The sequence below is a fragment of the Protopterus annectens genome, chromosome 3.part0 (genome assembly GCF_019279795.1).
Source record: "Protopterus annectens isolate FY-2018-M chromosome 3.part0, PAN1.0, whole genome shotgun sequence".
NCBI classification, from domain to species: Eukaryota; Metazoa; Chordata; order Ceratodontiformes; family Protopteridae; genus Protopterus; species Protopterus annectens.
Window position 1 is genome coordinate 460,277,027 of NC_056731.1, and position 21,996 is coordinate 460,299,022.

The 21,996-nt window shown below is 44.0% G+C and overlaps 1 protein-coding gene across 1 annotated transcript in view; it reads right to left on the reverse strand.

Moving 5' to 3' along the window:
- Positions 1 to 21,996, reverse strand: part of MARCHF6 (membrane associated ring-CH-type finger 6) — a 2,699,933-nt gene that overhangs the window by 2,232,669 nt on the left and 445,268 nt on the right. The window contains exons 4-5 of the mRNA XM_044064887.1: positions 10,392 to 10,554; positions 1,864 to 1,873 (exon numbers count right to left, since the gene is read on the reverse strand). Coding sequence (XP_043920822.1) covers positions 1,864 to 1,873; positions 10,392 to 10,554 — 173 coding nt within the window. The remainder of the gene's footprint in view (positions 1 to 1,863; positions 1,874 to 10,391; positions 10,555 to 21,996) is intronic.

The window sequence follows — 21,996 nt, forward strand, 5'->3', positions numbered from 1 at the left end:
TCTTACAGATGTATAGTACATATAAGATAGTTAACCAAAGAGTGTATTTGCCAACATTCGCAGGCTACATTAATAGATAAATGTAATAGAGGTGTTTAACAGCAAGTATAGCAGGAAGACAGAGTAGATAATTTCCATAACTCATTTCTACACGAGACACAAGTTATGTCCTTTAGGTTTCTTTACAGTGTTCAGTGATACTATTACCCCATGCAGACATTACAAAACTTTTCAAAACAGAAACTAACCTATATGACCTCAGATATTAAAAGTTCTTCCCCTTGACAGCTCTTAGGTGAAAAACCCTTACAGGGGTTGCAGGCCTGGATGTAGTGTTCTGTTTCAAGGCAGCAAACGCAAGTGATGTGGAAGTGTAAGGTACCCATCTCCCACAGTCGTACTAAACAAAATAACCCAAACACAATCTAGAAGAATAAGAAAATAAGAGTTTCCCTAGTGGCAAACCTATCTTTTCCTGAGTTCCAAAGCCATCCCAGACCAGGAGGAAGCATTAATCATAGTCGGACACAGAGATGTCTGCTCCATAAACTGTTGCATGTTAGTTTTGGAATATACTTCCTGTTATATCAGTAAACTTGCTTGTGTACATGTCTTATGTCACAAAGGGAGGGAACAGGACAGATGGGCAACATGCCTGCTGGCAGAAGGCACAGAACTAAAAAAAAATGCAACGGTGATCTAATAACAAAAACAGTCCCCCTTACCAAAGCTGTATCCCAAGGCTCAATTCTCAACTCATTAATATTTTCAGTCTTTATTAACCAGCTACCCACTAACCTCCCTAACCTTCATATCACTCTTTACACAGATAACAGGTTATCCTTCAGTCTACTCCTCACACTGAACTACTCAACACCAGCTTCAATGCAACCTCCACTTCTCAATTCTTAGCTAGTCAACTATAAGCCAAACCCCACAAAAGCTGAAAACAATCCCAAACATTTCAACATTGCAGATTTCAATAGCAGCCCAACAGAAACAACCTTGTTTAAATATCTAGATTTATGGCTGGACCAGTCACCAACTTCCATAACCTTAGAATGAAAACACAAGGGGAAAAATGAAATTCTTTTATTCTAGTCATGGAAAAATGTCAGTCTCTCTCTAAACAAGCTACAGAAGTAATAGGTGCAAAAGTACTCCTTGAACAAACTCAACACTGGCTCCTCCATCATATCCACAGCCTCTAAAAAATGTATTCCTCTACAGGACACTGAAAACAAAACCTGAATTTCCAATCCTCCCCTTCAGGAACACCACTGTACCACCCATTCAAAAATGTCAAATGTCTCCCAGCCTCCTACAGAGTTCAGATGCACCACAAGGTATTTTCATTTCAAGCTACGTTAAAGCAGATGCCTTCATGCCTTCTTGCTGCCAAACTCCATAATAAACCTCCCCTACAACCTTTGCAAACTTTCAATTAAACTTGCACACTCCAGATCTGCAAACCAAATTGCAGTGCACCAACCACTCCTCCATTCTTGCACCCAAACTCTGAATCCTCACAACATAAATCTCCGCTTTCCCCACTTTCAGAGCACAACTGTATCAAAAATCTGACTGCAAGTACTTCTCACTGGACACATCACCTAACTTCCCCTCATCTACATGACTTCTACTTCAACCCTCTGTGCCCATCTGCTGCTTTCCTCCCATACTTACTACTACAATTAATCCACATTCGTTTTTCTACTCTGTTAACAACATTAGGTCATGGTTTCAATTGTCTGCAGGACTCGCTACTTTTTGTGATCACGCCATATTAGTTCTTTTTACATTTTTGTCAATCTGTTCACCCAGGATGTACCTGCAAATGGTCTATTCTGATCATGGTAATACACCAGTAAACCTAATAAATTATGATTCAGCAAATAAATGATGATGCTATACGAAACAGTGAACTGACCAAAATTATAATACACTTTTATGTACTAAGTGAAACTCCTACAATATGAAGAAAAAAAGAAATGATGTCTTACCACAACGTTCCATCTGTATTGTTGATCCTCGGTCAGTCATTATGCATGGGTATCGGTTCAGAGCTCGGAACAGAGCCGGCCATTTTCCAAGCTCGCATCAGCTTCAAACTCTCAAGCTAAACTCTTACCCACAATCCCCCTTCTCCCTGCTACCCCAGATTGAGTTTGCAAGTTAAAGAAGGTAGAGGCTACCTCTGGTCAAATAACCCAAGAGAACTGGATGGTGTGATCCACTAGAAACCACAGGAGGGGGTAGGAGGGAGGGTCATAATGACTGAATGAGGATCAACAATACAGATGGAACGTTATGGTAAGACATAACTTCTTTATCTGATATTGTTAATCCTCGTTCATTCCTTGCACATGGGACAGAGTCCCCAGCTACCTCTATTCCTGGGAGGCTCTCATGGAAGAACATTCCTGAGCACCATAGCACCGAAAGATGCTCTTCCCCTGGAGGCCAAATCCAATTTGTAATGATTGATGAAGGTAAAAAGAAAAAGCCAAAAGTAACTGGTCAGATTTACGAAGGAGTTTAGCCCTTTTTAAGTAAAAAGGGTATATAGGCAATACTCTCCTCTATTTGAATGATTGGGAAAGAAAACTGGCAACTCAATGGCTTGATTAATGGACATTTCAGAGATCACTTGAGGCAGAAATGACGGATTAGTTCTCAGACACTCTCTATGAAACATCAAGTATGGACTCTTGATACATAAAGCTTAAAATACAGAAATACATCTGGCAGAAGTAACAGCAACCAAAAACAAAGTTTTCCATGACAAATACTTGGTCGCAATAAGAGGCTGGTTTGAAAGGTGCCACTGTCAGAGCTTGTAGAACGAATGATAAATCCCATGGTTGAATAGGTTCTCTAAAAGGTGGCTTCAGATGATTCACACCTTTTATGAAGGTCTTGCACAATTTATGGGACATGAGAGGAATCTTGGACACACTCGTGAAAATTATAAATTGCAGCCAAATTAACTCTTATGGTAGAGGCCGACAGACCCGATTGAAATAGGTCAGCCAGATAGTCTGGCATTATCAACACTGGTGCTGAAAAGAGGTCTACTTGTTTATCTTTCAGCCAACGTGTAAATCTTTTCCACTTGCTCAGATAAGTAATTCTAGTGTAAGAGTTATGAGAAGCAATGAGAATATCAAGTACTGGTAAAGAAAGATTATTCTGCCTGGCAAATCAAGAGAATTGGAGTAGCCAAGCAGTTAGCTTCAGGCTGGGATGAATCGGGTTCTGTGGGTGTGAGATCAACTCCGGAGCTGGATGGAAAATCCATGGTCGATCTAGTAGGTGAGGCCCAAAGGAAGGGGAACCAAATCTGTCGGGGCTATGAGGATCACCCTGCTCTTCAACCACGGAGCTTTCTTCAGAAACTGGGGAATGAGGGGAAAGGGTGGACATGCGTAGAGAAGACCTGAGGGCCAATCGTAGACTAGAGCCATCCCTGGGTGACTGTCCCGGAAGGGGAATCAGGGTGAAGTAGTTGCTGCATTTGTAGTTGGTCAGGGATGCAAACAGGTCGCAGGAAGGACGCCCCCAGCGGTGGAAGATCTCCGCCGCTACCAAGGGATTCAGGGACCACTTGTGAGGTTGAAGAATGCACCTGCTGCGTCTGTCTGCTATCACGTTGGAACTCCCGGGAATGTGTGTTGCTATAAGAAAACGGTTGGTAGCAATCACCCATTGCCATATCCTCATGGCCTTTCGACAAAGGGGGTAAGATTTGGTTCCACCTTGCTTGTTGATGTACCAGACCACCGCCATGTTGTCTGACTGAATCACAATTGTCCCAGATGGCAGCAGAGGATGGAATGCTTGCGACACCAGAAGCACCGCCCTCAGCTCAAGAGCATTTATATGCAGATGGGCCTCCAGTTGGGACCAAGTGCCTTGGACTGTGCCCCTGACATAGCCCCCCCCACCCCATCAGGGAGGCATCCGTGGTCACTGTGGCCTTGGGTTGCTGGGGGGAGAAGGGGCAAGACCATTGTGAGAGATTGTGTGTCATCCACCAGTTTAAATCCTGTTCGCACCTGTGGGTTTACTCAAATGATGGCTGAAAGAGGATACCACTGGGTGACCAGTAGTCATTGTAGAAGCCTCATGTGAAACCTGGCCAAGGGAACAATGGTGATGGAGGCTGCCATGGAACCCAACAGCTGTAGAACCAAGTGACCCTTGGATTTTTCCTTTGAAAGGATTGGAATTAGTTGTTGCTTTATCCTTAAAATTCTGTGCTCTGGAATAGCAGCTCTGCAATTTTTTGTGTCCAAGACAACCCCTATGAATTCTGTCGACTGAGATGGGGTGAGATTGGGTTTCTGCCAGTTTATGGTTATGCCTAGCCTTTGAGCAGTGAGGAGAGAGTATGCCAGGGCTTTTTCCAGTAGATGTCTGGTGGGGGTGGAAATGAGCCAGTTGTCTAGGTATGGAAATGAGCCAGTTGTCTAGGTATGGAAACGCATGGAATCCTTGAAGTCACAAGTGAGCTGTGACAACTGCCATGCACTTTGTGAACACTCTGGGGGCTGTAGAGAGTCCAAAGGGCAGTACTCTGAACTGGTAGTGACTGGCTCCCGCACGGAAGAGCAGAAATCTTCTTGATGGCCTGTCGACCTTTATGTGGTAGTACGCATCTTGAAGATCTATACAGCACATCCAATTGTCTTTCCAAAAGCGGGAGAATAGACTGCATTGTGACCATCCGGAATTTTTGTACTCTCACAAACTTGTTCAATACACTGATATCCAAAATTGGTCTCCAGTCCCCGGTTTTCTTTGGCACCAAAAATAGTCTTGAGTAGAATCCTGATCCTATCTGGTCTGGAGGGACTATTTGGATGACTCTTATTTAGCAGCTTTTCTATCTCTAGTGCTGCTTCTTCCATTTGACTGGGTGAAACATTGGGAAGACTTTTTGAAGGGACAGGACAAAGATCAAAGGGGATATGATAACCTCTGGTTATGATCCTTTGTACCCAAGAATCGGTGGTGATGGTTAGCCAGGCAGAAGGGTACAAGGAGAAATATCCCCCAACCACCTCCAGAGGAAAGGAGTTGGGCCGCTCTTCAGGAGCGCTGGTAGGACTGACCAGGGAAAAAAATCCCTGGAACCCTGGTTACGCAGTCCCCCTCTGCCCCAAAAGGAAGGTCTTCCCTGTGAGTTTCCCCCTCTGCCTGTGTGTCACGGAAAGGACCCTGAGATTTCTTGAACCATATCTTCCCACTCTTTTGGTTTCAGGAGAAAGCACGCTGAGGGGAAGAATAACGGACACCTACAGCAGAAAGGCTCTTACTGTCCTGTTCACATCGGGCCAGTGTGCTTTTAACTTTGGGCCCAAACGACGAAGAGGGCTCAATGGGGGCATTAAGAAAAGAAGACTTAAAAGGTTCTGCGAAGTTGCACAAGCACATCCAGGCATGTCATCTCAAGACCGCAGCTGAACCCGCCGCTCTAGCTGCTCCTTCTGATGCATGAGATGAAAGTCACATAGAGGAGTTAGATATAGACTCAATGGTGGTCAGCTGAGAGGCCACTGTCACAGACCTCAAACACGGCACCAGCCAAGGTTTAAGAGAGCTGAGAAACCAGATCCCTTTGAAGCCTGGTAAAATGTGCCATATAATTCAGGGACCTGATAGCAAAGGTCACTGAGGCAAAGGTGCGCTCTTCCATATACTGTCCAGGGCCCGGGACTCTCTGTTAGGTGGATGGAGAGTCTGGCTTTCTTCTTCTGCCAGATCCTTTTTTGTTGCAGCCGCCACCACCAAAGAATCCACAAGAAGACCTTTGGACCAATGGGGATCTAAAGCAGAAGGGGACAAGATCTTACCTGGCCTCCGGGGAATAGCTTCGAAAGTATCAGGAGCCTTCCAAGCATGCTGCACGATGAACCTGACAAGTTCATCAGCAGGTGGAGTAACCCAGGAGGTAGGGGGCTGGGCGCAAAAGGCATGCAGGAACACAGATTACTCAGGGGTCAGTTAGAGGACTGCCAGTTACCTCTCTGTTGCAGGATTTTGAGGATAATGCCAAAGGATACCTCAGAGGGTGACCGAGGAGATCCTTCCCCCTCATCGAAATCTGTCTCTTCAGTGAGGGACTCCTCTGTGGAGTCCATGTGCTTCCTTTTACACTAACTTTTCCAGTGGACCTCCTCAGGGGGAGAAGCTGGGGAAGACAACGGAAAGGGGGATTCCTGAGGGAATATGACCTGCAGCTTTTGCACCTGGTGTCCGCTAGATGTGACCTGTGAAACCAGTGTACCAGAGGAGGGCGGAGGTATAGACAAGTCCGATATCACCAGCAGCAGCAAAAGCCTTCTCAGTCAGTTGGAAGGTTGGTCTACCCAGAGAGGAGTGTATGTCTAAGAACAGGGGGCACTCCTCCCCTAAGGGGCTCAGCCTGCAAACCCGGAGTCCCTGGATGGCTGTGGAGCATCAAGCTATGCGTGTCCCAGCTGACATCCTGGGTCGTAGCAAAAAACTTTCCTGCAACAAAGGCACCTGTGGTTCCTTAGTGAGATCCATAAAGGGAACTGCAGAAGGGGAAGACTGTGCTATATCTATGGACTTCAAAGGCAATGAAGGAGGAGAATAAGAAGGTGTCTTTGAAGATGGGTGATCATCTCCCAAGGAAGGATAGTTCCTGAGGGTGTGGAATACCTCTGGGCAAGAATGGCTGGTCCACAAGACGCAACACATCATGTTCAGAAAGGCTTCTTGTGGACCTCACAGTGACTGAGGGAGAAACAGGCCTGTCCACAAAAGAGGCAGACTCGGTGCCCATCTCATCTAACTGCACAGAGGACAATGGTGCCGAGAAAGACTGGACTACTGTTGCCTGCACCGAAGAAGTTATTGGTGCAGAGGTCATTGTCTGCACTGACACGGATTGGTGCCAAAGCTGGAACCAACAAAACTGAAGTCAACAATAAAGGCCTCTGTTCCAACGAAGATCTAGCAGCAGACGCAGTCAAGGTCTGCGCCGACTGAACGGTCAGTGCCGATACAGTGGTAATGGTCTGAACCGAGGAGCCCCTCGGTGCCGATATGTAGAAGGCTGCAGGAGACAACAGAGCTGAAATCACTAATGGAGCCGAAGGTCTAGGCACCGAAGACACTTGGGCTAATAGAGAGCTCCGGAGCCAAAAATTTAGCCTTTTCAGGTTTTGGTTGGTGAGAGTCCCCACCCGGGGATGAAGGCAAGGATTTAGCCTTAGTAGAAACATCCATTTTCTAATGGGCTTTAGGAGGGGTTGAGACCTCCGACCCAGAAATAGCCTCTGAAAAGGGAGATTTTAGAAGTCCCTTCAGTATCAGCTTGTTTTTCCTTTCTAACAAAGTTCTATTAGAAAAGTTCTCGCAAATAATGCAAGGTGGTTCAACAGACAAATGGGAAGCTCTAAAACAATAAACACAGTGTGTGCATCAGAAGTAGGCAGTGTGTGTCCACAATCAAAACACCGCTTAAACCCCTGGACTACCTTTTTTATCTGCCATATTAATTAATAGAAAAGTACCAACAATGGTACAAGAGAGTACCTGAAGGTATGAAAGAGAAAAGGGAAAAAAATTACCAACAATGGTAAAAAGAAATACCTCGCGGTAAAAGTAGTAAGTAAAAGACAGAAAAACCTGAGGGATTTATCAACGCTAGATGCGATAGGGTAAAAGACAATAAAATATCAACTTTTCTGACAGAAAAGTAATTTGTAAAGCAATTAAACAATTGACTGCACTTACCTCAAGAGAAGTAGCTTGACACGACCGGATGGCAACGCAGCAAACGAAATCTGAGGTAACAGGGAGAGGGGGATTATGGTTAAGAGTTTACCTCGAGAGTCTGAAGCTGACGCGAGCTTGGAAAATGGCCGGCTCGGTTCCGAGCTTCGAACAGATACCCATAACAAGGATTAACAACAGATAAAGTTGTACAATTTAAGCTTAACACACAGCTTAATGAAATTCTCACTGTATCCACCCGTCACTTATGTTTGCACGGTTAGCCCCAATTCTAGATTAACAATACAAGCTACCACTCTGTTAAATACTGTCGATCTACTTTTAAGAATGCGGTTCCCAAACTTTTTCGATTCTCAGCTTCCTTGCTGAATCCAGGTTTTCCCAAGGCACCCCCCCCAACCACCACCACGGTGCACATAAAGTACATATTTCATTTATTTCTGACATTTGTTGAACGAGCTTGCCCGAGTGGACTAGGAGACCTGGGGTGAAAAGCTCATAAGTACAATAAAAAAAGACAATTACCAAAAAACGTGTACATTCAGCTTAACAGCGTAACACTGATCTATGACTGAGAGGTAAGCAAACCTAATGGCAACCTTATTAACTAAGTTTATAACAGCAATATTTAAAATCTGTCCCCATTTGGCTCTGTTTAGCATACCTCTCAACTGTATAGATGTTTGCAGAATGTCCAGATTTTTGCCTCATGTTTTTGGTCTTTTTCTCAAAATTGTTGTTTTCTAGCAAATCACTGGCAGATCACCGAGGCTTAAGTCAGAAAATAATGACAGTTGAGTTTCATACACAGACACACAGTCTCTTTTGCATTCATGCAAGCATTCGCTCACACACCTCTCTCACACAGTCATCACTCACTCATTCATACCCGCATTCAATCACACATAGCTCTCTCACCCAATCTCTCTTACACACACAGACTTCTGCTTTCATGCACGCATTCACTCACACACTCATACAGGCATTCACTTACCTGACTGCCTGGTTCCCAGTGCACAACGGCCCAGTGGTTGGGGACCGCTGCTATACTTGATGCCAGTTTGGCTAAAAAGCTACAGTGTAGGTCTAGACTTAGTTTGCCGCAAACTAATAAGCTTAGCTGCAAAATAAACCATGAACTGTTCAAGGCTTATTTTGCAGCTAAGCTCATTAGTTTGTTGCACCTCTGTGAGAAAGCTGCAACTCTCCAGGGCGCCGCTGTGCACACTTTGGGTACCCCCAACTAGCTAGTTTTATACACAATAACAAACTGTAATACTAGGTTACATAAATGAAGCCTACACTTTAAATTTAAAATCATTCAAAAGTGCTCCTCATACAAATGCCTGGTTGCAATGTCTCAAAGCTATGTAGAGACAGCCTTTGATAGACATCCACAAAAACACATTGATGCACTTATTTAAACATCTCACTACAAAGGTAGCACAAATAGCCACTAAAAAAATCTAATGCATCTCCCCTGCTGGCTGATACTAGGCCTATCTCGCCAAATACACAGTGGTCACCAAGCTCCCAGTTGGGAATAAAGCCTCAAAGTCCAAAAATCTTTCTAAATCCAGTGAAGCTAGCATCTAAATCACATACTACTCTAGACTAGAAAAAAAAATCCTTCTCAAATGAAAGGCATTAGAAAGTCCTTGCATCTTCACAGGACGTAGTTTCTCACATCATAATGTAGTCATTCACAGTTTAATTCCATCAGCATCCACTGCCTTAACACGTGACTAAGTCAATGTTCCCAAGCTGAGTGTGATAAAGGTCCACGGAGAACAGTGCTCAACCATGGAAAACAATACAATAAATCCTAACCCTTGGTGTGTCCAAGTACTTGTTCATTTTTCGGGTAGCTGGCTGCTTCCTTCTCCTATTCTCTCCTACATAAAGCAATCGGATTTGGGATCAAGTTCTTATCCTGCTCCACAGCAATGCTCCTCTCAGCTTACATGTTGCTTAAAAGCTACCTCAAGTATGAAAAACATTGCACATCAAATATTTCAGCTAAGGATATTTTAACAGGTAAAACTGTACTTAATCACAAAATATCCTGTGCCTCTCCAACTCAAATGGCTACAGCCCCATCTCCTCCACCCACCTTTAAAATGCTACACAATCTATTTTACTGTTTCAAGCCCCAATATCTGACCTGTATCTAATCCCAAAGATATTTACCCAATCATACTCCATAACAGAAAAAACTCAATTAGACTCTGCCTAGTTGGGTAGGACAACTGTTGCAGCTATCTAAAGAATTTCTCTTCTACGAAGCTTTCAGAGTAACTTCAGATCCTACATCTAAGCAACAAAATAGGGTCAAATGATAAGACACAAAAAGAAAAAACAGAAGAAACACAGACTTAAAATATTTTTCTATAACAGAAAAAAGTAAATTGCAACTCCACAATACTAATGTCTAAAGGTAAAGAAAACATGGAAAAGAAACAGAGCCATGTCTTTCTGTGAAGAGTGTGAACCAATAGGAATAAATTATGAAAAAAATCATAAACAACAACACTTCACTAACAGCATAAATAAAACACATAACAGAATAAATCTTTAAGTACAAACAAGTTTAACTGTCAATGCACAGTTTTAAGTTCTACAAATAGAGAAAATACTTACATGCTGTGAGGGGTACAACTCCCAACCAAGCAAAGGCCACAAGTGTGTAGTGAAACCAATATCTTATAGCTGTAGCAATACTTGTAATTAATCCAGCAAAGATGTCTTGAACTGGAAGCCTAGAAGGCATATCTGGGGAGTATACTGAGGGGAAAAAAATATACCTGTTAGGACTTTATCAGTTAAGAAAATTAAGCTATTGAAACATACACAAATTATTTTTTTAAAAATCCCTTCAATAATATGTGGATAAGCACCACCAATGAACAGATTAAATGAGCACAAAAGCTTAGTTGTGACTAACAACCAACATCATTACAAGGAAAAATGGAGAACAAATACACTTACACAACCAAAGTAACAAAGAAATATGCTAACCTATACCAAAGGCAACTTAACCTACTTGATAAAAGAGGAGGGTTTTGGCCCAGTTATGTCCACATCAAATACCAGAGTTTACAACCAAATGCGATAAAGAATTAATTACTACCAGCATTTGTATTTTTCGTACTCAAATGCTTGTGAAGCCACAAAATTCAGGATTACACAAAATATTCTTATGTGCTTACCTATAAACAACTCACTACTAAATAAAGAAAACAGTTTAAGTATATTCATCCAATTTATGTTTTTCAGCATACTGCTCATGATGAATTATAAATTACAATCTATTAGAAAGATACTCCCAAGATTACAAATTGTTTTATTTACAAAATATTACATCAGATGGGTTTCCAAGATCGCTGCACATTACTCCCTCTGGGCTTTCAACACAACTGTACACTGAGCAACAGGCTGATTAGAGCTCTCACACTGAAACTAAGGAAACTTAAAAATCCAATAATCATAGACCTGGTTAAAATTCATCTACTGGGTAATAATTATACAGCCTGCATGCCAACACAGATATTTGCATAAAACAGAAAGTGAACCAAAAAGAAAAAAGTTCCGGATGGCAAGTATAATAAAATAGCTCATATTTCAGCTTTAGTACAGGAGATGCCTTCCAGTAAATTTACAGAAAAAAATGAATCAAATGGGCTTGGAAGGTGCTACAGACACTGGGAACAAACACTGAATGACAAAAGTCTGCAAAACAGCAGCAGCTTCAAAAGGCTCTGACAAGGTGAAAAATGCAGAAGACAGGAGGATGAAATGAAAGACTGGCTGTACATGAGACTTCTCACAAAGAAACGTAAAAAAGTAAGAGCTGGAAGGCGGTGTAGATCTAAAACTAGGGATTTTTTGCAATACCTCAAACTGGAAGGAACAGATGGAATTAATTTTATGAAAATACAAATAAGCAATTTAATTGGTGCTCCACAGCACGCTTTGTTAATTGAGAGAGATCATGTCTATGCTCCGAATCTACCAATGAGAAAACAGCCAATATATATATATTAATAACGATGCAATCATACCAGCAGAAAGAGCAGCTACTGAAAACTGTTGCAGAAGGAAGGTCACTAACTATATGTACTTGTATCTTTAATCACACAAGTATTTTATATTTTTATATGATCTTGTAATAGATTCTTAGACACGTGACCTTCACACAGTATATAATAATGTTAGTTAAGTTTTTTATACACCTAATGAAGCAGTTTTGTGAAAGCGCTTGTGTTTCCATCAGATATTAAACGTACAACTTTTATTCTGGAACCTGAAGCCTCACCTGAGTCAGTTTGTTTTGCTGTTACTTGTTTTTTGTTTTTCTTTGGACCCAGGAACCAGGTATTTGGTGGTTGTTTTTGTTTAATGAAAACTAAGACTTTGCCAGGAATATCTTTTCTACTGCTACAAAGGAAACTTCATCAACAGAAGAAAAGCACAGGCGTTGACTAGGGGGTGGGGGGTGGGGGGACAGGAGTACCTTAGATGTGAACCACAGATCAGTGCTGGTAGATGAAGATGATCAGGATGATGTTTACAAACGAGATGAACTTGGTAAATAAAAGGGGAAACTGCTAGACTCCAAGAACTATAACTGGACATATTGAAAAGAAGTTATGTACTCACCATAACGTTCCATGTTGGTAGTCCATCTCACCCTTCATTTTTACTTATGTGTTCAGAGCCAATCCTCAGCTCTGACTCGGCCGATTTACAAGCTCTAAGACTTCTGGTTGGCTCATGGCTAAGCAGGTAACCCATGGTGCACCAGTGCAATCCCCAGATCTTGTTTTCTGCTCGCTAGAAACAGAAAAACCCCTAATCAACAAACCAATACTAAAGGGTCACCAACCAAGACAATCAAATTATTACCTCCAGATCTTCCAGGATGGAGGCAGGAGGGCGGGTTGGTAAAAATAAAGGGCGAGATGGACTACCAACATGGAACGTTACGGTGAGTACATAACTTCTTTGTTAGGTAGTCCAATCTCACCTTCATTTTTACATATGGGACAGCTTCCCTAGCACCTTATTCTTGGGTGGCTAATTGGAAAATACTCCTGAGCACCATGGAGCTAAAGGACGCTCTACCCCTGGATGCCAAATCCAACTTATAATGTGTAATAAAGGTGTGAGGGGTGGCACACTTAGCTGCTGCAGAAATAAGATTAAGTGGTACCCTGGCTTGAAAGGCTGCAGAGGTAGACAGAGACCTGGTAGAGTAAGCCTTGATCCTGAGGGGTAAAGGTCTGCCCTCCAAATTGTAGATGAAAGTTATGCAACTAGAAATCCAATTAGACAATGTCACCTTAGAAACTGGTAAGCCCAATCTAGAGTCGGAAAAATAAATTAATAACTGGTCTGTCTTCAGAAATTCTTTGGTCCGTTGCAAATAAAAACATAGCCGTTTATGAACATCCAAGCTGGTGGAAATGATATTCAGCTGCATTACAGTGATTGGGAAAGAAAACTGGAAGCTCAATGGACTGATTTAAGATGGCACTGGAACAAACGAAGGATTGGCACGTAAAGATTAAATACTACTACTCTTCACTCATCAGACCCATTATTGAGTACAATGCACCAATTGGAATGTACCTGGCTAGACATCTCCAGCAGCTGGAGAGACCACAGAGGTACCTAACCAAGAGGATTACTGGCCTCAAACAGTTGCCCTATGCAGCACGAATGAAAAAGCTAAGACTGTCTCTGTTGCATACTGCTTTCTCAGAGGCAATCTCTACCTAACATACAGAGCCATGTCCAACCCAGAATTGTTGAACATGCTCCATCTTAGCAAAACCAAATCTACTCGAGCTACACGCTCTAGGGATATAAACCTCAACACAACAATGAATAGAACAGGCTGGAGGGATAGATTCCCTTCACAGAGACTTCCCTTACTATGGAACAGGGTCCCGATCTACATAAGACAGAGCTCCTCACTATCACTCTTCAAGAGGAACCTTGATGAGTGGATGGGTAACAAAGTTCACACCGGGGATCACACCAACAGCACTACTAGATAGGGGCCAAGGGTACTAGCTGCTAGTACAAGGGTCTAGGGAACTACTAAAGGGGCGGTGAATACCGCACAATGTGGCTGGACTAATATATGCCTTCGAGCAGATAGCCTAGTACCAACCTATGAACCTATAAGGTGGCTTAATAGACAGGGCTTGTAGCTCAGATACACATCTGGCTGATGTAATAGCTATTAAAAACACACTCTTCCAAGACAAATATTTTAGAAAAAGAGGAGTGAGAAGGTTCAGAGGGAAGGGATGTCAATTTGGACAACACAAAATTTAAGTCCCAAGAAGCCACAGGTTCTTGTAATGGTGGCCCCTCTCAAGAAAGTCTTGCATAGCTTATGAGACATAAGGCTGGCGTTTGGGGACCCTAAATAAAAATGAGAAATTGCTGCCAACTGTACTGTGGTGGCCATGGCAGATCCCTGCTGAAAAAGCTCCGAAAGGAATTCCAGAATCACGGGAATAGGAGCGGTGTAAGGATCCACGTTAATTTTCTGTGCCCAGCTAGAAAACCTTTCCCATTTACTGGCATACAGCCTTCTGGTTGAGGATTTATGCGAGGATAAGAGAATATGCGACACTGAGGAAGAAACATCATGAAGCCTGACTAGAGATGGAACTGGAGCAGCGATGCTGTCAATTTGAAGGTGTGGAGAGCGGGATGTAGCGAACCCAACATGTGGGTCAATAGATCTGGAACTGGGTCCAGAATCCAAGGACTGTCCAGAAGAGGCTTGAGGAAAGAGAACCAGACCTGACAAGGTCAGTAAGGAGCAATGAGGATCAACTTGCTTCCCAGCAGGTTGGCTTTCTGAATCATTTTGGGGATAAGAAGGAATGGATGAAAGGCATACAGAAGTCCTGTGGGCCAATTGTGGACCAGAGAGTCTCTGGGTGTTTCCCCCGGAGGGGGAATCAGGGAAAAATAGCTGCCGCACTTGGCATTAACTGGGCTGGCAAAAAGGTCGCAGCAAGGCTGTCTCCATCTCCGGAACATCTGTTCCGCTATTTCCCATTTCAGACACCACTCGTGAGGCAGTAAGATTGCTCGGTTTAGTTTGTTGGCTATCACGTAGGTTGTACCCGGAATGTGAATTGCCACCAGAAAGCACTGGAAAGAAATCACCCATTCCCAAACTCACATGGCCTCTCGACAGAGTGGGTAAGATCTGTTACCGCCCTGTTTGTTGATATACCACACAACCGACATGTTGTCCAACTATCGCAATCGTCCCTGGAGGAAGAAGGTCCTGAAGTGCTTGCAATTCCAGAAGCACCGCCATCATCTCCAGAACACTGATATGCAGATGAGCCTTGTGTTCTTGCCATGTGCCATGGACAGTCCTGTCAATATAATGCCCCACCTGACCTGGGAGGCATCCGTGGTCACAGTGGCAATGGGCTGGGCAGGAACAAAGAGCTCCCGTGAACAAGTGGTTGGGGGCTATCCACTAATGAAGGTCCTTTTTGCATGATTCTGTCAGCAGGATAGGGCGACTCAGTGGTAGATATTGGAATGACCACTGGGAAGACAGGAGCCATTGGAGGATTCTCATGTGCAACCAGGCTAAAGGTATTAACAGAATGGTTGAGGCCATCATTCAGAGAAGTTGAAGAACCCATTTTGCTTTGACTTTCCGAAGTGTAAGAAGAAGCTGAACTTGTAAGATGAGGTTTTGTGCTCTTTCAATGGAGAGACAAACTGTCAAATCCATGGTGTCTACCTCTGTGCCTATAAAAATCACAGATTGTGGGGGCAGTAATGCAGATTTTCCCCAGTTTATGGAGATCCCTAGTTGAGCACAAAGTTGAATGGTGGCGTCCCTGTTTTGGATGAGTAAATTCCTGGTGGGGGCAAGTCAGGAGCCAGTCGTCCAAATACGGAAACACCTGGAATCATTGACGTTTCAAGTGAGCTGTCACGACTGCCATGCATTTGAACATCCTGGGGGCTGAGCTGAAACCATAGGGCAAAGCACGAAACTGATGGCCGACTCCCAGCTGGAAGCGCAGATATCTCCTTGACGCTTTGTCCATTTTTATATGGTAGTAGGTGTCTTGGAGATCCAGAGAGCACATCCAATAGTCTTTCCCTAACAACGTGAGTATCAACTGTAGTTTGACCATCCGAAACTTGTCCTTCATGGATTCGTTTAATCTGCTGAGGTCCAAAATTGGCCTCCAGTCTCCGGTTAGTTTTGGGACTAAAAAGAACCTGGAGTAAGTTCCGGATCCTGTCTGGTCTGCTGGGATGGGCTGGATGACTAAGAGCAACTTGTTGATCTCCACAGTTGCCTGATCCCTGTGACTGCGTGGAACATCTGGGATCTTTCTGGGAACAAACGGTGGAAGGGAAAAGGGTATGATATAGCCTCTAGTAACAACTCTTTGTACCCACTTGTCTTGGGTGATATTTAGCCAGGCTTCTGAATACAAAGAGATGCGACCCCCCGACTGGCCCGGGAGAAATGCAGTCGGGCCCCCACATCAGCAGTGCTGATAAGGCCGGCCTCGAAAGGAATCACAGCCTTGCTGGTATTGCTGACCGCCCATGCCTCCAAGGCAACGACTACCATTTCCTCCTCCTCTGCCACTGAAGGAGGACTCACTCAGTGTCTGGAAAGACCCTCTGGGACTTTGTGAACCACATTTTACCTCCCCTTTGACCTTTGGGATATGGTCGAGAGGGAACGGTAAAACGGACTCTCACGGCAGAGAGAGAGAGAGAGTCCTCCCTTCCCGCTCATACCGAGTGAGCTTTTATTTCACTTTAGGACCAAACAAAGAAGAACCATCAAATGAGGCGTTGGTGAAGGTAGACTAACGGCTCCGCAAAATTACACAGACGCATCCAGGAGTCGCGCCTAAGGGCAACTCCTGAACCCGATGCTCTGCTCGCTCCATCAGCCGCACAGGAGATAAGCCGCATGGAGGAGTTAACTACAGAATTTACGGTGGACTCCCTCAGGACAAGCACCCTGTATGGAATCAGCCAACTCCTTGAAGAGATCCCTCTACAACCTCGTGAAATGAGTAAGATAGTTCAGACATCTAAGTGTAAATGCCGCTGAACTAAATACACGCTTCCCAAATCTGTCCATCTGTTGAGACTCCTTGCTTGGCGGATGAACAGAGGAAGAAGTCTCCACCAACTCCTCCTCCTTGGCTGCCGCCGCCACCACCATGGCATCTACAGGAACGCCCTTAGACAAGAACTCTTTTGCAGGAGGGGCAGACAAACTTAGTTGGTCTCCTGGGGACTGGCTCCACGGCAATGGGAGTATCCCACACCTTACGACTAATCAGATCCATTAGTTCGTCGAAAAGTGGAGACACCCAAGAGGCAGAGGGTTGAGACCCGAAAGCCTTCAGGTACACAGACTCATCAGAAGGGTTGACAGTGGGCCAGTCGCACCTCTGTTTAAGGATATCCAGGATGACCACAAAGGAGGCATCACAGGATGACTTGGGGACCCTTCCGACTCCTCGAGGTAAGCGTCCGATGTCAGAGACTCATCCTGGGAGTCAATATGCTTCCTCTTGCATACCCTCTTCTGGGGGGCTCCTCAAAGGGACATTCTGAGGAGGTCTTGGAAGAGTGGAGACCACCAGCCAGTGGCTCCTGAGGCTGCGGGTCTCTGCTGTCTCTGGAGAGAGTGTAGGTACTGAGACTGAAGTGGGTACTCCGGGGGGGGGGAGAGAAGAGTGCTTGTACCACTGGCAGGGGCTGTAGATTGAGACAGCATGCTCATCAGCTCAAAAACAGACCTCTCCGGCTCCAAAGACATCCCCCGCTCTGAAGAGACAAAGGTTGGCGCTGGAGCCAGAGCCATCGGCTCTGAGATAGATGCAGGGTCCAAGCTCACCCTGTCACAAGCACAGAGAGGAAGGATCGGAACAGAAAAAGATGGATTCAAACCCTCCCCATCAGTGCAGACAGAAGAGCTTCGGTCCTGGACACGATGGACGGAGCCAAGCATGTCGGAGCCGAACTCTGCTCCACTCCAGCAGCAAAGGGAGCTGGAACAGAGGGTTCATCCACTGGTAACAAGCACTCAGACTCCGAAAGGCCAACAAGGCTCGGAGGAGGAACAACAGACTAGGGCAAAACTGGATCGAGTGGCTGTGGAACCGACCGAGTCGGAGCCAACAAAAATTTAGGCAGAGCAGACTACTTCAGGAGTCTCAGTACTACCCTCTCCACATCTTTTTCTGAAAGGCTCCTGGAAGATCTGAAAGATAAAGTAGGGGATCTCTACCTAGGAGGCACTGCAGACTTGATTAGCAAGGAGACCGGTAGGGATTCTACAAACCAGCTCCGAGCAGTAGAGTCAACTATTTCCAAAGGCTCAGAAGTCGGCACCGAAGCACCTGTGACCAACTCTAATAACATGGTGCTCTCCAGTCTGAGGAGTAGAAGAGGCAGATTTTGGTAATTTGGAAGGCGGCTCCGAGACACCAGCCAGTGCCAGAGAAGGTGTTTTACAAGCTTTCGGTTTGGATTCAGATCTAGATTTTGTAGACTTGGAAGAAGCTGATGAACTAGATAAAGCTTCCTCAAAGGTTGGTTTCAGAAGATCCTTGAGTATCAGCTTGTTCTCTCTCCTGCAACACTCTAGGAGAGAAAGCATGACAGAACAAGCATGACTCCTGCAAATGGATGGCTCCCAAGCAGAAGACAACTACTGTGGCCATCCATTAATGACATTTTCTGGGAGCATTTCATGCATTTTTTTAACCCAGAGGGTTTAATGCTCCTTGCTATCCTTAGACATTGCAGACACACAAGCAAAACCAGAGGAGAGATAGGAAGAGAAAGAATAAATGAGGACTAGGTCCTCTAACTAAAACATGCCTAGACCTGCAGAAGAGTTACACGAGGACTAGGTCCTCTAAGATAAACGGGCCTAGCCCGGTATAAGAGAAACTAGGTCTTCTAACTTAAACAAGTATTTAACACAGACAGACAGGAAAAATTTAACAGAAATCCTATAAATACCACCTTAGCGGATCACCACCAAAGACAAGGTAACAGTCAACAGCAACCAAAAAAGGTCCGAGCAGTACAAATAAATCAACAGGAGCAGAAAAAAAGCTGATTAAGAGCGGAAAAAAAACGCCAAAACAAATGCTCTACCTAGGCAAAAAAGCACAACTGCGCCTAACTATCTGGCACACAGGATACTAAAACTGCTACAGTGAAAAAAAGTCCACAAGGACAACTTGGGCAATAGGCCTATAAGATAACTCTAAATAACATTAAATATGCAATATCCACTATGAATGTAAAGAATTGAAAATGACTTAGCCAGAGTCAAGAGAATCACATCCGAACTAGTCGATGCGGCAAACGAGACCTCGGGATTGCACTGGTGCACCATGGGAAACCTGTTTAGCCTCGAGCCAACCAGAAGTCTTTGAGCTTGTAACTTGGCTGAATCAGAGCCGCGGATCGGCTCTGAACCCATATGTAAAAATGAAGGCGAGATTGGACTACCTAACATCTGTAGTTTTAAAAATAGCAGCTGCTGAGAGACTAATTTATTGATTGTTAAACTAATGAGCAAACTGCAAAGCATAAACCTCACTATGTGGTTTAGGACGACTGCTAAAGAACCAAGAAAAAAGTACAGTTGTGTACACTTACCATGAATGTAGATGTTGTATTCACTGTTGCAGTCATTACATTTGGGTTATCTGCTTGCAGGTTGCCCTAAGTCGGCCTGATTAACCAAGTCTTGGGTCCTGTGTCGGTTGCTGTCCTTTTCCCCTGACGTCAGGTTGTCAGGGGTATGTTGCAGCCAAAGCCATTACAACAGTTTTTCTTGCCCCAGATGTCAGGTGCCCCCCTAATGGGAAGCAATTAAACTTATAAGCACAAAGATATATCTCCAACAAAAAAGCAAATACACCAAAAAGGCTTTTAAGCATAGTAAAGGAAAGCAGAGGTATAACCAAAAGAAGTTAGGGGGCTGGAGGGAGGGTAACCAGGACTGCATCAGTGAATATAGTCGAACATCACCATTCATGTTAAGTGTACACAACTGTTCTATGATATTCGTGTTTCACTGTTGCAGTCATTACATTTGGGTAGATTGCCAAAGCTATGGTTGGCAGGAAGAATTTAGATAGCATTAGGGCCAGCTATAAGGCTCTGCAAGACTGCAGTGGCAAAGCCAAGTCTGGATTTAGAGAAAATAGGCAAATGATAATGCTTGGTGAAAGTATGTACAGAACTCCAGGTAGCAGCTTCTAGGATGTCCCTGGTAGGGAAGCCTCTGAGAAAGGCTGTAGAGCTAGATGCAGCCCTGGTGGAGTGAGGTCTGATCCCCTGGGGGATAGGTTTTTCATGGTGCTTATAGCAGAAATGAATGCAATGGCTTATCCATTTAGAAATGGTTTACTTTGAAATAGCTTTCCCCTCTGCCCCTGTATCAAATGCCACCAGCAGTTGTCCAGATTACCTTTGAGGTTTAGTCTTGTCCAAGTAGAATCTAAGTTGTCTGTGCACATCTTAGGAATGCAGTATCCATTCCCCTTTATTCTGTGGATTAGGAAGGAAGGATGGCAAATGAAAGGACTGACTAAGAGCCACACTGGATACCACCTTGGGCATGAAGGATAGATTGGTTCTGGGGGATACCCTGTCCGCATAAATAATGATGAAATGCTGCACTGCCATAAGGGCCTGTAATTCAGATACCCTTCTAGCTGAAGTGATTGCTAAAAGGAAAGCTGTTTTCCAAGCAAGAAATTTTAAGTCTGCAGTAGCAGCTGGCTCAATAGGAGCTAGAGTGAGTTTCTACAAGACAAAGTAAAGGTCCCAGGCTGTGGTTGGAGCTCTCCTGGGTAGTCTCAAATTTTTGGCCCCTCTGAGGAAATGCTTGAGCAGTGGATGAGAGAAGAGGGGAGGATCTGTGTTATAAGGAGCTGAAATGGCTGAAGCATGGATTTTAATGGAGAAAAAAAGACAGGCCCTTGTGAAGCATCTCAGTTAAAGTACTGTAAAACCTGAGGTAAATTGGGCGCTGCTGTGCTCATCCCTTGAGATTGGTTCCAAGCACAGAAACTTTTCCATTTTTCAGCATAAGATTTTCTAGTACTAGGCCTCCTTGCCTCTAAAATGATATCCATCACAGGTTTGCTGAGGGATGGTAAAGGAGAAATTAAGTAATACGCCAGGCTGCTATGTTCAGTGTTGGAAGCTGAGGGTGCAGAATCTGGTTCTCCTGCTGAGACAGCAGGGAAGGAGTCTGAGGCAAGTGCCATGGAGATAACCATGGCACTGCGCAGGAGGGGGTACCAGTGTCGGCACAGCCAGTCTGGAGCAATCAAAATCATCCTTGGTTTGTCCAGTTTGATTTTTAGTAATACTTTGGAGAGCAGAGGCAGAGGGGGGAAGGCACAGACTGATAAGTGTTTCCAGCTGAAGGGCAGAGCATCCACTTTCAAGGCTTGTTTGTGGGGAGTCCTTGTGCAAAATTTGTCCAACTGGTAGATCTGGGAGAACCAAACGTGTCTATATCTGGACTCCCCCATTTGCTTGTCAACAAGTTGAAAATCCTTGGTTCCAGTTTCCACTTGTGTGGGTCCATGAGGTTTCTGCTTAGTCAGTCTGCCAGTGTATTTAATTTTCCTGGCAGGAATTGAGCTTGTAGGTGCACTTGGTAGCTCAAGGCTGTGTTCCACAATGCCATGGCTAGTCTGCAGAGGGGGTAAAAATGTAAATTTAGGTATTTTTTTACATTATTTTCTTTTGCCCTATGTAACCAAGTTACCTTCATACATTACAGATGTTTTTGATTTTTTGGAAAAAATTAAGAATGTACAGTTTAAACAAAATATGCTGTTGGTTACCATTGATGTTAAGAGCCTATACACAAATATTAAACATCAATTTGGTATAGAAGCTATTAGGTTCTTTTTAGGGGATTCCCCAGCTACGGAATACATAGTGGAATTTATTTACTTTTCATTAACACATAATTTTTTTGAATTTAACAATATTATTTATCAGCAGTTACAAGGTACGGCTATGGGGGCTGCTTTTGCCCCCATGTATGCCAATCTTGTTATGGGGCTATTTGAGCTAGAAGTCATTTATAAACAATTTTTTTTGTACACATGTAATTCACTATTATAGATATGTGGATGATTT